We start from the raw sequence: 17149 nt of genomic DNA on the forward strand, positions 1-17149 counted from the left end.
AGCAGCGCCGGCGGTTGCCGGCAATCGAAACGTTTTTTGCTTTCCTAGGGTCCCTACATATCGACGAATCACCGTCGCCAAACCTGAATGGAACCCAAGCTGAAGAACCAATCGAGATGTTGCTTTAGGTTTGGGTGATCTGAAAGAATACAGAAACGATGCGCGCGGCAAGTTTAAACGTGAACAGAAGTGGGTGGGATTTCGGCTAGTATCTAATGAGAAAATAAACTTCTTAAAGGACTGAGCACTGAGAAACAAGTCCACTTATTGGACACCGAATAGCTGGTAAATTTACCTTGTCGTCCCGACAACACTTTCCAATTGTTGCTGAAATATTCTCTCGGATCGTACGCATCGTGACTCGAGAGAGAGAAAGAGAGAGAGAGAGAGAGAGAGCTCGTGGGTCTGGCAGTTTGTTGGTTGCCTTTAAACATGTGCGCGAACGATCAATTATAGGAGTGAAGAAGATAAATGACAAGTGACACAACGTTAAATCAATCGATGAAAGTAATGCTTTCGAATGAATTAGTCGATGAGTCACGGTGCACGAGTATCTAGACACGATACATTCGGTCCGGAAATGCCAGATGACCGGATTCAGAAAGCATCAATGACGTTTAGTGTACACGAGCCGACAACTCAACAGTTTTCTCCGCTGAACGCGCCCGCCGCCCAGTGACACAAGTCAGTTCCTTAGGATATCATGGCTTATTCGGAGGTATCGTTTCCTTTTGTTCAATCGTTAAACATCATTCTCGGTGTAAAATGCTGTTAACGTCTCACGTCGGCTTGTTGTACAGATTGCGTGGCTAATCGTTTTACGAGTTGCATCGGTGTTTTATACATAGTACTTATTAAGTAGCTGTGATAACGTGCTCGTAAGTAACACACGCATTGTCGGCTACGTTCTCCGATTGTCCGACGATTTCATCTGAAACCTTTCGAAAGTGAAATTATGGCCGCGTCGTTGGGAAACTCGCAGTAATTCGCATCAAGTGAGTACGCCGAATTCATTGTCTTATAATGTTTACTTTAACCACCCCAAAACTTAAATTTTCAACGCGAAGCAATAATCTTTACGTCACTTTCTTCAAAATTTTATATCAGTGACACATATGTTTGATTGCAATGTATCATACTTATCTTGAAATTGAGGAGTATAATCTGCTAATGAAGTTTAATTTCTCTTCTAGATGCTATCAGAGCAGCTAAATATTGATGTATTTATCAGAAATGTGTAGCTATATAATTATAGACAATTTAATAAAATATATGACATTTTTAGTAATGGTAGCTGCCGGAGCCACAATTTTGATGGCAGCTAGTGAGGAGAATACGTCCAATGAGACAGAAAGTGGTACAACACATTCGGTAAATCAAGCCTCTTGTTCACACTATGGTATACAACGTTGTGGTAAAAAAAATATTGAGTCATCAGCTAAAGGAGATCTAGCAACATGTTCCACAAATATCAGTAAGCTCTAAGGATTTATTTACTATATATTGAGTCTATCTGAGTTTTGAGATAATGTTACTTGATATATTTTACATTTTAATACTTAATAACAATCATTTATATTATATACAAATTATTGAATACTAACTTGACAATAATTAGAAGATGATAGTATAATATAGTATCAACAGGTTAAAAAATTATATATAATGTGTGTGTGTATGTGCATATGTAGATATAAAATTCATTAATAATTATAACTCTCTCTTGAGATAAAAATTATTTATTTCAAATATATTATCTATTTTTATATGTTTAATCTTGGAATATTGATAAATCAAATTATATATATATATATATATATTTTTATCACAGCAGAAAAGAAGCATTGTAATCTTACAATAGAAAAGAATGGTAAAATAGTATCCAAAGTAGAGCCTAAAGAGTGCTCTAAAACTTTGACAGTTCATAAGACTGCTCAGATTCGTGAGACCAGAACTTCTAGATTACGAGCTGCTTCCATAGTATTACCCAGTGGTGAGCAAAAAAAATGTTTCAACTTTTCATTCAATTGTGATTTCATATGTGTGCCATTATATCAATATAACACATTGATATTTTTAAAATTAGGAATTTTATTCCATTATATATAGAAAAAAATAATATTAATGTAGTTCTGACTTTCCTTTGATTTCTATGGTTAATATTTTAGTCAGTTAATATTTTTTTAAAAATAAAATATCCTTAACTTCTTCAAATATATTATTTGCTTCATGTATATGAACAAATTATATATCAATTAATAATATATTTTATACATTTCTAGCGAGGATGTATTATAATAATACAATACTTTCATTAGACTTTCATAGAATAAATTAATATTTGATTAATTGTTGTTGGTTTTATCTATGTTGGATGTTCCATATTTTTTTATACCTATATATGTTTCATATAAAATATGACACATTTTTTCTGGTTACATATATCTTTTTACTAAGTTTGTTATACATCTCATTATAATCTTATATAGATACTTCATACAGTAATAAAGTAATTAATTCACGAAAGTAGGTGGATTAATTAGTTTCTTTTATAAATCAGGTTCAACATTAGTATCGAAAAAAATACCTGGTTCAGAAACTGCTGGCTCTTCGAGGTACAATTCATCAGTTAAGGAAGTGAGTATTCAAAAAATTAACAAGTAGAAATATATATCTTGAAATTTTGTGGTTACTTTCCTTTTGCAAATTGGAAATTAATAACAAATTAATCTTTGAAAGATTGATTTTTTATAAATTCCTTTTATAAATTCCTAGAAAATCTTTATGAATATGCAATTTTATACAATGCGGTCGAAATATTCAGCTCGAAAAGAAATTAATTTATACCAAACAATTGATCAAGAAACGAATAGTAATTTCAAACCATCATTAAGAAGAAGTAAATTTGATATAGATATTACGCACGCACTTTCGATTTCTATATGTTCTATATTATTCTTGCTGAACGCTGTGACGCATACGCATATATATAGAAACTGATATTTATCTATATGTACAGGAAACTTCTACATCCTTAAACGGTGGTGTCGGCATGAATCCTGTCAAGGAGAGAGATAAGAGTTACAAACGCAAGTCTTATTTAAACAGGTCACGTCACACGGAGGCAGCGCCTGTCGATCGTTTAAGTGAAAGTAAGAAGTCTACGTTCGATATATAAACCGCAATCTTCTTGCTTCTAATGTCGACCGGGTTTTAACGGAAATGTTTGTAAGATAGCCTCGCGCCAAGGCACAATTTCACAATGGCACAATGCAATTTTCAGCCGACTCTAACGAGACGCGCTCCGTCGCGAGAAGGCAATCCGTCAGACGAAGTCAAGTGTCGCCCGATATTGCATCGAGTCTCTCAGACTCCTGCGGCAATCGCCAAGTTGCGAGTCCACGTAGAAAACACAACGATTCGAAAGTAACTCAGTACGGTGCCGCGAAGAATCCTTCGAAAACTTGCTCATCCTCCGCGAGCACCAAGCGTTCGATTGCACATCAATTCAGGTAGTACCGACGTAGCATATAGTAGTAAATTCATGTTTATAGTTGAGAAATGATTTTTCTTCACATGCTAATTTGTCGCCTCCAATTTTCATGCCGAGTACTGTTCACATTTCACGCGATTGAATCAACGAAAATGATATGTAGAAAAAGACCTTATGAACAATGTAACGACTGACGTTCGTTCTTACAGCAACAGTATAAGCGATTCGGAGGTATCGCGCCGAGTTGATGCATTGACGGCGCTGACGCGTATCACGATGGAACGCGTGGAGAGACTCGCGTCTGCAACAGCGGCGGCGGCGAGCTCCGCAAACAATTCAAGCGAAAAGACGTCGCCCAGAAAGTGCATCGCCTCAAGGCACGCGCCAATCTCGATTCTCAAGCACAAAACAACCGATGGTGAAGGATGCGAGCGTCAAGCATCGACCAGTGGCTCTCCTCATGCGCCGTCGCCGGTGACATTCTCACCGTCCGTGACGGAGCCGGTTTCCCGTAAAAGGCATGGTATCCTGAAGAAACGCAGCAGCCTGGACGAGAGCGAGATACTGCGCCGTCGTAGCTGCTCCCCAGATGTCTCTTTCGTCGACAGCACCTATTCAGAGTTTCGACCGATCTTGAAGAATCAAAGACGATCTTCTCTGGACGAAATTGTCAAGAGAGACCAGAGCCCCGATCAGCAACCGACGTCCATATTGAAACGCAAGTCGTCGAGAGAAGACGATCGGGAGGTGCATCGATCGTTATTAGCTTCCCCGGAACCGCAGAGCATTCTGAAACGAAAGCTCGCGAATAACGTGCGCGCTAACAATGTCAACCATCATGTGACTATCGTTTCTGAGGTCGTGAACGCGACCACGAGCGGCTGCGCGAGCGCGTGTCTGATTTCCGATGGTGCCGAGGGATCGGAAGTGCGACCGATACTGAAGAAGAAATATGGCAGGGAGGAACTCGCCGGCAACGATGTTTCGTCTCTCGAACCGAGGCCGATACTGAAAAAGAAGTCTAGCACGGAGTCGGACGAGCACGAGCACGATAGGCCGAAGAAGACGATCCTAAAGTCCTCGCGGAAGAATTCATACGAGGAAGGTAGTTACGAAGTGGAGTCGACTTCGCCTAGGAAGTTGTCCGCGCTGAAGAACCGAGCGGTCGAGATTGAAAATGTGCGGCCTATATTGAAGCAGTCCGGCGGCAGCGGCGGTGGCGGCGGTAGCAACAATCGACATCACGACGACATCACGCGCGATCCGAACACGGCGGACTTGTTCTTGCGGAAAAGAGCGCAATCGGTAGGCCACGCGCGAACCGCCAATAGCGATGACTGCGCAGAGTCGATTCGCGTACTAGCCAAACGGAGGTCCCTCGAGTCCAGCTCGTCAAGTGATATATGCGCGCCAACGACCAGTCGTCATTGCTCTGCGACTGATCGATCCAGCAACGTCTCGTACACGACAAATAGGTACGTCATTGAATCAATGTTCTAATCAAATCGCGGATGTGACTAACGAAATGCTCAAGCACTGAGTGTTAAGAGGCATCCTTGTCAAATGTTCGGAAAAATATCGAGTCGATATCTTTTATTCGCAAGGGTAATTAATTCTTCGAAATCGAGTAATACCGTTTTCTGCTTCATTTGACAATCACGACTAATCTTTTGCATCGTTTTAATAGACAGCACCCAGGTCCTAGAAAAATTATTTACTCGTCAACTATTAGAATAACAATTTTGCATGGATTCGTTACATCGCAAATCCGACATGATAAAATAAATAAATAAGTTTCATATATACGTAATAAGGATAACGCTGAGAATTTAGAGCGAGACAAACGCGCTGAGAGGAAACATCGAAACGTCAGCTTCTCGCGAACGAAAAGCTTCTCTTCATTACGATTTCACATTCTTGGCCGTTGCCGCGGCTACTCGATTGTATCAATGAAAATCTTCGAAATAATTTTTATAGCTTTTGTGAATTTTATTCGCGCGACTGAACATTGAAGAACTCGGAGGCTGATCAACCTTTTGCATTTGCCGTAGTGATACACAAGTTTAGTGGGGCTCTGGTACAGTGCCAAGTTTAATAATAGACCACCTAGCGATTCGCAAAGTTACCAGAAATTCGAGATAATCGCGCTCGCGTGTATTGTCGGCGACGCAAATTTGTGAAGAAACGACGCTCCGTGCGATCCCCTTACTCAATAAATATTATTTATTTAAGCAGAAGTGTAAATATCAAGTTAAATTACTATCGAGTTCATCAGGTATCAAAGTATCACGTTAAATGTCAATTATTAGAGTTACCGTATGCATTCTGAGTATATGTTTTTCGTGTGTTTTTTCTAGCTCGATCGTCATTAAAGAGACTAAGCTATCGTGCGAAGAAGCTGGTAAAGCAAAGCAATTCAACGCAAATGACATGGAGGAGAAGAGTAAGACGGACTCACACATACATTTTGCCATGATCGACGTTGAGAATGCGAACGATCACGAGGCAATGCAGCAGTTTCTCACAAGGAACACTGACGAAAACGATGCTGCGGCGAGGATCAACGAAGAGGAGGATCAACGAAGAGAAGGAGAACCATTGCGAGACGCACAAGGCAGTCGCGAGGACCACTCCGCTGTTCGTTGTAGCAACAGCGTGTCCAAAATGACGCAGCACTTCAGGACCCTGCAGGAAAAGGTCAAGAGTACCGCGATGGAAAACAGTTTGCAGCGGATAACGCTGCAGCGACCGTCGCATGGTGTGCAACGCTACCGCGAGCGCAAGGTGCAGAACAGCGAGCGGTTCAACACGCAGCCGGTGACTTTCGAAGAAGTGCGCGAAGCGGTTTTGCAGAATCAACGTAACGCCGCGGCGTTTAGCATCGAAGGCTCCGAGCCTAACGACGAGCCCGAGCCGTCCAAGTTGAGCCTGGCCGAACGTGTGCGGCTCTTCGACCAAAAGACCTCGACGATGACCACCACGAGAAACGACACGGCGTCTCTGGAGAGGCTTCCACAGAGGAGACGGCCGTCCACACGTTACAAAACGCAGCCGGTCACGTCCGAAGAGATGGAAGTGGCGTCCCGCGTTTCGCCTTTAAACGCGAAATATCAATCACAAACATCGAAGACCGAAGGTAAGCGGGAACGAGTTTCCTTCGTATTGATCGAAATCGCTGAATGTTCTGTGTGCACCCGATGATCGTGTCTGTACTATCGTATCGATCTGTAAGAAGGTGATTGTATCAGGATTGAAAAGTAACGCGATACTCTTCAAAAAAGGTTTACCAACTAAAACTTTACCAATCTTGGACTGTGTATACTACGTGAAAAAAAAATGAATAGTAGATTTTCTGGTACATGTTTGATCTTTCTCCTGTTGGTCAAATTCGCATAAATTGATCCATGTTGCAGGATATTCGGAAGAGTGTCAGAGACCGGTTCACTCGCCGCTGCTCGCAACCGTGTCTCATTACGATCTGCCGAAAAGTATTCTCAAGACCACCGGTCAAACGCATAATCTATCGCGTGCCAAGAGTCCGGAATTGCGAGGTATGAAATTAATCAAGTCGGTGCTCAAGAGAGAAAGCGAAGAGTCGATGGAGCAACAGACGACGATGACAACGTCGACGCCGACGTCGACATCGACATTGCCGAGTTTCGCCGAAGCGTATCCACGTTCTATTCTAAAGAGCAATCTTCATTCGAGGCCTGTGCTTCAGAGCGTCGGTGCTGACGCGGTGACATCAAGAAGCGAAGGAGATGTGCGCTTGGTCGAGAGGCAAACTCCTAGCGGTGACATCGCGAAATACTGCAACAAATCGGAGAGTTCCATCGCGTCAGCCGGTATCACGCAACGCAACCTGCATCGTTCTTGCGAAGACGCGCGAATAATTACGTCGTCGGACGATGTTGTCGACGAGTGCAGGAGCGAGATCCTCTCGCGCCGCTCGTCGGAAAGATACAGTCGCGAATGGCACGACGATTCGTCCGTGAACAAAATCGGTCGAGTGTCATACGACGGTGGCAGCAATGACTACGACGATAACGACGACGACGACGACGACGACGACGACGACGACGATGACGACAACGACAACAATGAGGAAAATGACAACAATGAAAAGGATGCGGACGAGGAGGAAGAAGATGACGAAGTTGAGCTGGAGCAGGACGAGGACGAGGACGACGACGATCGTGCGTCGTCGTCCTCCGGCGGTCATGAGATACGCAACATCATCGTAAGCGAAGAGAAACATAGCAGTAGTGTCGCGCGGTATTCCAACCCGGTAGCCAAGAGCGTCAGTCAGCATGCCCTTGATGACGAGAAGTGGAAGCAACGGCGTGGCTACCCGTTACCGGGGCTGTGTCGTAGCGCCACACAAGTGATAGCGTCGATAGAGACAAGCGAGACGCCGAGTGTCAGCATTGCCGATCGGTTGGCCGCGCTACATCACAGCGGCAGCACAAATTGGAGGCGACGGATTGGAGTAGTCGACAGTAATGTCGACGAGACACGCTGCGGTGACTTGCTCGGCTCTGAAGAGAGCCCGGCGATCAAGTCGGGCGTGCTAGCCGACTGCATCGGCAAGTTGGAGTCCGCTGCGGAGGGCTGGAGGAGGAGGATCGTCGCGCCGGACGCGGTCAATTTTACCGTTGCCGGCAAAATGGGAGCGTCGGCGCGACCGAACGACACCGGCTCGCCGCTCTTCACTGAACTCGCGGCGAATATTGTTAACCAGAAGAAGAAAGCGCCGCGTCCGCAGCGATTCAAGTCGAGAAAGGATAAAGGTGAGTAAGCGGGCTTCTTCTCTTGCGTTCTGTTGAACATTCGATGTTGTTAGACCAATTTAGGACGGCATTCCTTCATAGTTGGATTTTATATTCAAGATATTTTGTTCTAAGTTCATCTTCAGATGCTATATGGATCGTCGTTTTATTGGCCATGAAACACCTAAAAATAAACTTAAAAGAGATAATATTTTTTTTAGGATATGTAAACGGCGCGGTCTCAACACCCACTAGTCCATGCAAAGATTTGCCCTGTGCTATACGTATGAGCTTCTCTGAGCCCGTTAGTGACGACAGTGGTTGGTATATTTTGCTCAAAATCGCATAACTTTTCTTCTCCTTTGGCCGACGACCCACGCTGTCCCACAACGAGAATGTCAGGAATAACGCGTAGAAAATGTTAACCACTCGCGTTGTTGTTGGATCCGATATGATCACTTATCATTGCACCGGATCAAATAGGGGACAGCGCGGATCGTGTGAGCTCGCTGCATCCCAATCAAAGAAACTTAACAGCCTAAGCGCAATTTTTCGCTTAATCCGATGCGCGTATACACGAGACATTTTTATTCAGTGTGAACTTACTTTATTATACTTTATAGGTGAAGAATGTAGAACGGAGCATGTCATGTCGCCGACTGTTTCAGTACCTAAAACTGACGACGAAACGTTCACCTCTTTCTTTAGCGGTGTATCGCTGGAAAAGTGCGAGACCGAGTGTCTTGATTTACATGAAACCGACTTCGATATAATTGCACCGCAGTCCGAATTGTAAATTTTTGCTTTTACATTATCTGTTAAAAACGAGTGAAGAGAGAGAGAGAGAGAGAGAGAGAGAGAGAGAAAGAGAGAGAGAGAGAGAGAGATAAAAAGAAAATAATAGATTCGGATAACAAAATCCATTCTGAAAACACATCGGTACGTATGGATAACGCAATTATAACTATAGCTCGGATCATTTTCTCGACAGATTAGCACAAAAGCGGAACATACGAATGCAACGTCGCCGGATCACCTCGAGAAACCCTCTCAGAGCTCTCGCGGCACGCACCGATTTAAGATCGGAATACACCGAGTTCCGCACGAATATAGCCGCGAGAACAATCAAGAGTATAAACGTAGAAAAACGTGAGTGAAATCTCTAGCATTACATACACTGGGTACACATACACCATGGCGAAATCTGACGGTTTTCACACTATAAATACAACCTAACACATATACGTATAACTTTCCTATGAAAGATCAGAAGCAGATGGAAAGAAGAGATCAGCCAATCAGGATATAAGAATGCGTTGTGTATGTGTATTTTTTTTCTTCCTCATTTTATTTTTACATTTTATCCGAGCGCGAAAACAATCAGGTTTCTCCGTCACGAATAGAGACTTTACGCACTTTTCGAGTGTTCAGTTAATACTCAAATCCTCGAACGATGTTTCAGTCGCTAAAAGTTCGTCTTTCGCTGTCGAAGCTCTCGCCGGTTTGGCTTCCACCGAAGATTTTAGCGCAGTGACTCTGAGAAATGTGACGGAAACGAGCGTGTCGACGAACAAACTGCAGCCGTACAAAGATTTAATGTTGATATTGGTCAAAGGAAGACGGCACGTTCAAGCCAGGCTGATCGAGCCTGTCGCTGAATGTATCAATAGTGGTGACAATTATATACTGGTGACGAGATCAGAGGTAATAATTTTGATAATTGATTGTGCGGATAAAGATAACGGAAAATAATACGTTAGCTGATACTCGTTCTCTCAGTCACCAAGTGAGGCGATGAGGAATGTATCGATCATTCGGTAAAACAGATCGAATAGTCTGCGTGATATGGCTGTATGTCCGAGAGAAACCGTGTAGTAAATTATGTACGCTTGTATTCGTTGCTCGCTTCCTCTCGCTTGCCGCTGTTGCTTGTTGCTTGTCGCTGGTGAGAAAATTAACTCCCGACGAATCGTAGGTTTTCAACTATATAGGAAGATATAGCAATATCATTGAAAGAACTCACGCAGCCGAGATTGTATCGTGTATCCTACAGCAGAAGGATCTGGGCTGTCAGGCGGAACAAGTTATCACTATACACGAGGATAAACCAACGTGCACGAGGAGTCAGGTGCAAAAGTTTTGGAGTTATCTTGGTGTACTCAACAGTGAAAAGCTGAATGGTACGTTTGGCAAATTTTTCTACGTTTTTATATATCTGCGTTGGACGAAAATGCTTCTAACAGTAAAATATGTCAAGTATAAGGGAAGAAAAAGCTCATTTAAATTTATATAAGATTAACATTGATATACACAGAATTAATGTACCTATAACGTGATTTATTAATGCTGCAGTCATCGAAGCTGGTCATCCTGACGAAGATGAGTTGTACGAATCCGCTATTATCGACACAAATATGGTGTACGAATTGAAGGATAAGCAGTTAGTGCCTCACGATAAGTTTTGGGGTGCACTTCCGAAGATAGAGATGCTCGACCAAAACAAGGTATAACTCTGAATTTATTCTTTATTATAAAAAGACTACTTTGAATAACCCAATTCTGATTTTTAAACAGAATATAAGAGTGCATAAATTTTTATATGTGTTCGAGCGCAAGTCATAGAATGAGAAGTTGTATAATATCTTACCTCTTTATGAAGATCCTAGTGTTCGACTTCGGCACTGAGATGTACATCTGGAGCGGCAAGGGTGTCTCGACGGACAAGAAGAGGCTTGCCACGCAACTCGCCGCAGAAATGTGGAAGGATGGATACGATTACAGCGAGTGTACCGTTTGTCCTATCAATGCGGCTCGTATGCTCGGCAGTCGGGGCGATGATTCATGCGCAAATTGTCTTATCAAATCTGCCAAAAGCAGGCCGGAATGGTGCCTGCTCGCCAAATTGACACAACACGTCGAAACGATACTCTTTCGGGAGAAGTTCCTCGATTGGCCTAATAGCACCAGTGTGATTAAAGCGCGCGGTAGGAAGGACGACGTGCGGCAAATCGACGGTGCCGCGACCATACAACTGGACGACAGCGACGAGATGTGGCTGCCGAACGTCACCCCAGTTGATTTCGTACTGGAGGGCTGTCATCTGGGTAGAGGTACTGGTTGCTACGATAGCGAGGTAACTTCATAGTAAAACATATGTATTATTCATGACGAATATCATGTATTTAGAAAAAGCTCTACTAGTAAATCGAATGTTGATATCTAAATTTTTAAGAAGTCGAGAAGTCTTCTTTAGTCGTATTACTAGACAATAAGTAAACTAAAACCTTTTCGACTTTATATTTTATAAAAATTCAAATATCAACGTATTATCCTTTATTGCATTATCAGATGCGTATACATACTCTGTATGTATACTCCGACCAGCCCCATAAATTCATAATATTTGAGCCTTCAAACTGCGTACTCTCCCATCTTTGATAACGGACTATTTCTCGTTGCGTCGAAATGAAAGTAAAATATTTCTCATATATACTTTCATTTTTTATAACTCGCGATTGCGCACCAGTCTAAGCTGTAACCGATGATCTTGTTTGATTTTAGTTGAAGAAAGAATATATCGTCACTACGACCAGCGTAATGATGTGGCATATCGATGAATTCTCGCATACGCTCTTAAATGGCTCATCCATCGGTCAATTCTATTCTAGTGATAGCTATATCGTCCAATGGACGTACTCCGTCACGATAACCGGTGAGTCTTTTTGTTATATTGGCTTCGCAAAGTCGAAAGGCTTATTTCCAAACCATCGTAAATCCATATTTCATTAAAATAAAAGTATATTTTCATTTCTTTAATAACGTAAACATTTTAACATTTAATCTTAATGCTTTTACACATAGAATGACGAAAGGAACCTATTTGTGTAAAAAAAAAGAACATAATTACGTTTTGAAGAAGTACAATTGCGCATTGCAGACGCATTATTGTACCCGCGGAAAAAATAACGTAAGTAAATTTTACAAATTTTACATCGAAATAAAAAAAAACACGGCATGCACCCTTTTCCGCATACCTTCAGTCTTGATAGGCTATAAAATCACCTCCCTAGTGTTCTAGAGTTGAGATGGTTTGGGAATAATGGAATGATTACAGAAAGCTCCAAGTGATACGTAGTCTCAATTTTTCTTCAATATAGTTTGGAACGATTTAGCAGTAGGTTTGTCAATGATACATTTGCCCCTACGTATCTTTTCTTTTTTTTTTACATGAGTAGGCAGAGAACTCAGTGGCCTGCCGTCTAAACATTCGGCAAAAGGTCGCGACAGGTCGGTGTATTTCATCTGGCAAGGACGAAACGCGTCTTTGAACGAACAAGGTGCCGCGGCACTGCTGACGGTCGAATTGGACAGCGATCGAGGCCCCCAGGTATAAGAGCCCTCATTAATACTACTTGATGTCGTCAAACAGCGACATCATTAAAACAATTGTTTCGTTCTTCATAAAGATTTCGTTCATGTTTCGTTCTTCTCAATATTGTACATGATATTCACAGATTCGTGTTGTCCAAGGTCATGAGCCAGCCGCGTTTTTAAACTTATTTTCCGGAAGGATGATAGTACACAGCGGTAAAAGGTCCGAGAAAAGGAGCGAGAAACGATGGAGATTGTACATTTGTCGAGGTACTTTGAAATCTGAGATATTTTTAAACGAAATTCCATGCAGCACTCGACAATTGAGAAGTAGAGGTTCCTTCGTGTTGTTGGACACCAAAAATGCGAAAGCATACGTTTGGCACGGAAATAACTCGTTGCGTCATATTAGAGAGGTAAATTTTTTGTTAATTTGTAGAATGTTATAATTAATATATACACGCGACATGGGTATAAAATTCAACATTGCGATAGACTTCGTGGATTCTTTTTTGTTCTGTTTCTCGTCCTTAAACCATTTTTTTCTCTTAGCTGTTTCTTGTCTTTTTATTTTTTTTGTCTGTCTATCTTCATCCTTTTCTACTTTCTTTCATTCTTCTTATCTTTTTTATAGAATGCATTAAGTGCTGCGAACAAGTTGAAAGAGAGTCGACCTGAAGAAACTGGGTTATCGAGGGAAATTAATGTACAGATATGTGAAGTTCAAGAGGGTTTGGAGCCAGAAGAATTTAGAAATGGTGAGTGGATGTAAATGATGAAGATGTAAAAATGTCTTAAATTGTATACACGACAAACACATGGACACATCGGAAAATTGAAAGAGAAAGAGAGAGAGAGAGAGAGAGAGAAATACTCGGTGTAAAAAAGATATTCTGCAATTTATTTTTTAATATATAATTATAATGTAAAATATATTCTAGATATATAAAACATCTATGAAAGTTTTATATTTTTTTCCTGGTGTAGGATGATATTGATTATTTATTTATAACACTTGACCAAATCCTTTGCATTTTCTAGCGTTAGGAGGTATAAATAAGAAACTGTATTGGTCACCGGAGACGACTCAAACACAGGAGCATACACTAAGGCTTTATCACTTATCAAGCATCTTTAAAACGTTTCGTGCAACGGAAATACTTTGCCCGCATCGCACGGACCTTGCGACACCATTTCCTTTCTCGCAGGATGATCTGTATCAAGCGAGCCAACCAGGTATGACATTCTCTTAAAACAATATCTCAAAAATAGTTGGGCGAAAAACACGTAATTAAAAATATCGCAACTTTCAGCCTTATTTTTATTGGATGACAAGGATGTAATTTGGATCTGGCAAGGATGGTGGCCTGATAGCGGTACGGAAGATCAGTCCGGCAGTAAGACTGTCCGATGGCAGGCTGAAAGAAGGGCGGCAATGACGACAGCTATACGCTACTGGCGGAATACTCGAAGCGCACAAACGACAAATCTTCCTATATATCTAATTTGGGCCGGACTCGAACCGTTGCAATTTATAAATCTCTTTCCCGAATGGACGTATCGGGACGACGTTGCTGAGTTGAATATAGAAGTATGTATAAAGAGATCGCATTTTTTTTTCCATATCGTAACCGTATAATTCTTGCGATCGCGTTTTAACAAAGTTGATATGTGTTATATATGATTTATAATGCACATTGGTTAAATCTATCACCAGGATGGTCGAAATCCGGGAGAAGTATTAACTGTAGAAAATGAATTGGCTCGTCTGACACAAAGCACATATCCTCCTGCTCAGTTGTTGCAGAGGCCTTTGCCCGACGGAGTCGATCCAACGCGCTTGGAATTGTACTTATCGCAACAACACTTTCAAGTTAGTATCGCATACAGATTAGTTGTGATTTATGGATGCACGTTAAATGTTTGCTATACGTACAACAGTACTTAACAACAGGGGATATTTTAGAAATGAACTTGGATTCTCAAATGCAAAAAATAAAAATGCTTTCTATGACTTAGGAGCTACTGGGGATGAGCAAAGATGAATTTCAGCAACTTCCAGTCTGGAAACAAGTAAATCTTAAAAAAGAAATTGGATTGTTCTGATGGATTGTTTTGGCTGCCAACATTGCGATTAATAGCTGCCCTTGTAAATTCAAGTTTACGTGTTAATTGTTTCACGATGTTTTGTGGGTTAAAGTCTCAAACTTCTATATAAGCGCATTTTTGTCGAAACTTATAATGTCGTATAACAGAAAATGAAATATTTCAAAAACCAGCGAATAATGTCATCGACGATATATTGTAATAATAAACAGATGATTGATTAAGAAGAAACAACACGCTCGGTAATACATTGTGTCATCGCTGTCTAAATTATATATATATATATATATATATAATTTATATATATATATATATATATATATATATATACACATAACAGGCCGCGCGCATATGAATAGATAATTATATATTTTTAATACCTGCTGCATTGTGTACGAATCAGCTTGCGAACATCTTCTTTATATTTGTATGGTCTTTATATTTGCGAGTAAGTGATATGCTGTTACGGCTTATTCTTTCGCGCGTGATATCTATACGAGGACCGTTTCTCTAATTTACAATATATATTCTGCGTTTTTAAATAGTATTCACACAAAAAAACATGTCTTAATTCTTTCTTTCGTTCTCTAAAAACTTCGTGTTCAATGAAGCTAGAACTATAATTCGTCCTAGTTGCGTGATTAATTTTGTATATGATCTTTGTACAGATCTGAAAGCAATTAAAAATCTAACAACAAATGATCTCAGTTACATATCACATTGTGTCACATTAAATCATATACTATATAAGTTTGAAAAATATCTACAGTTTTAATAACAAACATACTTTTATTTTTTTTTATATTGTAATGGCATTGTATAACAATTGAGATATGTGCGGAAAAGAAACACGTGTATGAAATTAATCTTTTCGCTGCTAACAGCGACTACACAATATCTGTAATAAAACCATTTCTATATATGTATATAGAATACTATTTGGTTCTTTAGGTACTGAGAGCAACTATGGTCTATCGAAAAGAAACAATCTCCTGTACCAGTAATTTTTTTGTTGGACTTTGCTGTAGTGAAAAATTTAACATTATCACAAAGTAGTCAGAACTATAAAGCAGCAACAGTAGATGTGAAAAATGTATAAAATACAATCATTTAACCTCAGAAAAATAATTAACTAATTAAATGTAATTTACAAAGGAATTAATATTTCTTGATGGACTTTCGTATAAGTGCTAATCTTTGTTTATGCGCCTCTGTGACAGTTGCTCGTTTATATGGACGTACTTCATCTGTACCAAAACCAGGGATCCACATATTCCAATTCCTTTCTAAAATACAATAAAACAATATATGTATATGTGCATATGAAAATTTTCTTTTTTATTTTGCTTACTAGATAAAATACATTTTAGTTTAGAAGAATCAAGTAATAATTTGGTAAAGTTTCCTCAAAATTAAAATATCTTATTTTGTAGATATATAGCAATGACTTACCTAAATGTAACTGTACATCTTTAACTTCTACTGTATTTGCATGACGATGCTTAGCCAATAGACAAGCTGCATTCACTGTAGTCTCCACAAAATCATCTGCCAGTTGTAAGAGCATTTCCTCTACTTCTTCATCCAACTGCTCAGTAGGATCTACCTCCTTTACTAAATCTTCTAACCTTGTTTTTGTTAAAAACTAAAATCAAACAGCATTACATATAAGATATACATTTTCCAGATACATTTAATTTGACGATGTTTGCAAGTATTACATACCTGTGGGAAATCATTGAAAGAACTCGGAGTAGATGATTGTTGTTGTTGCTGTTGTTGTTGTGGTGGTGGTGGTGGCGGTGGTTGTTGAGACTGTGGCTGTGATTGTGGAGCTGGTGGTGGTTGTGGTTGTGTTTGTGGTTGTTGTTGCTGCACTTGTACTTGTTTCGGAGGCTGTGATACATATTGCGTCTGTTGAGATTGCGTTTGCGGTTGCACAGTGGTTGTCGTAGTCACGTTATTTTGCATATTAGGCAAGGCTGGTGAGCTCTGACTATTGGGTCCTACAGATTGCAAAGTTCCAAGCACGGATACAATATCTGTGCCAGCATTGGATGTTTGTACGATTGCGCTTTGCTGAGCCATTTGACGACGAGATTGGCACGTGGTTATTAATTTTTCACTGATAAGTGATTCTTTCTCGACAGATATCACTTTACTTTTGTTATAACTGGAAGCACTCAATTTCGCATTACTCGCGAAGTTTATAACATGAACTATGAAGATAAAATATGAACGAAACAAGATGAGAGATAGAATGCGTTAGAGGAGACATCTATACTGTGCGTAGTGTGCTATATTTTTCACTGAGGGCACAATACATTCGCGGACATAATTGGTCTGTTCTTTTTAGCTGCACTGCGTAACTAGTGCAATAAGTTAAGCCAGCGGCACACGATCTTGTTTT

At 40.5% G+C, this 17149-nt stretch overlaps 2 protein-coding genes across 4 annotated transcripts; one reads left to right on the top strand and one right to left on the bottom strand.

The window, feature by feature from the left end:
* Nucleotides 1-601: 601 nt before the first annotated feature.
* Nucleotides 602-14973, top strand: Svil (Supervillin). 3 transcript variants are annotated; one of them, XM_011144441.3, is made up of 25 exons: nt 602-718; nt 801-995; nt 1286-1474; nt 1832-1993; nt 2561-2637; nt 3020-3152; nt 3284-3512; nt 3703-4968; nt 5851-6629; nt 6907-8283; nt 8484-8582; nt 8886-9054; nt 9254-9411; nt 9725-9966; nt 10238-10442; nt 10615-10766; nt 10922-11395; nt 11824-11974; nt 12498-12649; nt 12777-13049; nt 13268-13391; nt 13675-13869; nt 13947-14224; nt 14351-14506; nt 14653-14973. In XM_011144441.3, the coding sequence occupies exons 3-25, from the start codon at nt 1288-1290 to the stop codon at nt 14737-14739; spliced, it is 7125 nt and encodes a 2374-aa protein (XP_011142743.2). In that variant the 5' UTR covers nt 602-718; nt 801-995; nt 1286-1287; the 3' UTR covers nt 14740-14973. The 3 variants fall into 3 exon arrangements, with proteins under 3 accessions (XP_011142743.2, XP_025160735.1, XP_019697853.2); XM_019842294.2 differs by lacking the exon at nt 602-718 and having other exon boundaries at nt 773-995; XM_025304950.1 differs by lacking the exons at nt 602-718; nt 12498-12649; nt 12777-13049; ... (3 more) ...; nt 14351-14506; nt 14653-14973 and adding an exon at nt 12124-12147 and having other exon boundaries at nt 751-995.
* Taf12 (TATA-box binding protein associated factor 12) lies at nt 14939-16976 on the bottom strand. Its single transcript, XM_011144440.3, has 3 exons — nt 16465-16976; nt 16192-16384; nt 14939-16025 (listed from the first exon to the last, which is right to left on the bottom strand). Exons 1-3 carry the CDS (start codon nt 16825-16827, stop codon nt 15898-15900), a joined length of 684 nt encoding a protein of 227 aa, XP_011142742.1. The 5' UTR covers nt 16828-16976; the 3' UTR covers nt 14939-15897.
* Nucleotides 16977-17149: the final 173 nt, after the last annotated feature.

The sequence above is a fragment of the Harpegnathos saltator genome, unplaced genomic scaffold (genome assembly GCF_003227715.2).
Source record: "Harpegnathos saltator strain DR-91 unplaced genomic scaffold, Hsal_v8.6 scaffold659, whole genome shotgun sequence".
Taxonomy (NCBI): domain Eukaryota; kingdom Metazoa; phylum Arthropoda; class Insecta; order Hymenoptera; family Formicidae; genus Harpegnathos; species Harpegnathos saltator.

Bases quoted from the DNA above. Each gene is read 5' to 3' on its own strand.
- Svil (XM_011144441.3), top strand. From the start codon at position 1,288: ATGGTAGCTGCCGGAGCCACAATTTTGATGGCAGCTAGTGAGGAGAAT. The intron at 9,055-9,253 runs GTAAATTTTTGC...TTTTCTCGACAG, and splicing joins ATTGCACCGCAGTCCGAATT to ATTAGCACAAAAGCGGAACA. The intron at 13,050-13,267 runs GTAAATTTTTTG...TCTTTTTTATAG, and splicing joins CGTTGCGTCATATTAGAGAG to AATGCATTAAGTGCTGCGAA.
- Taf12 (XM_011144440.3), bottom strand. From the start codon at position 16,827: ATGGCTCAGCAAAGCGCAATCGTACAAACATCCAATGCTGGCACAGAT. The intron at 16,385-16,464 runs GTATGTAATACT...GTTTGATTTTAG, and splicing joins CTTTCAATGATTTCCCACAG to TTTTTAACAAAAACAAGGTT. The intron at 16,026-16,191 runs GTAAGTCATTGC...ATTGTATTTTAG, and splicing joins AGATGTACAGTTACATTTAG to AAAGGAATTGGAATATGTGG.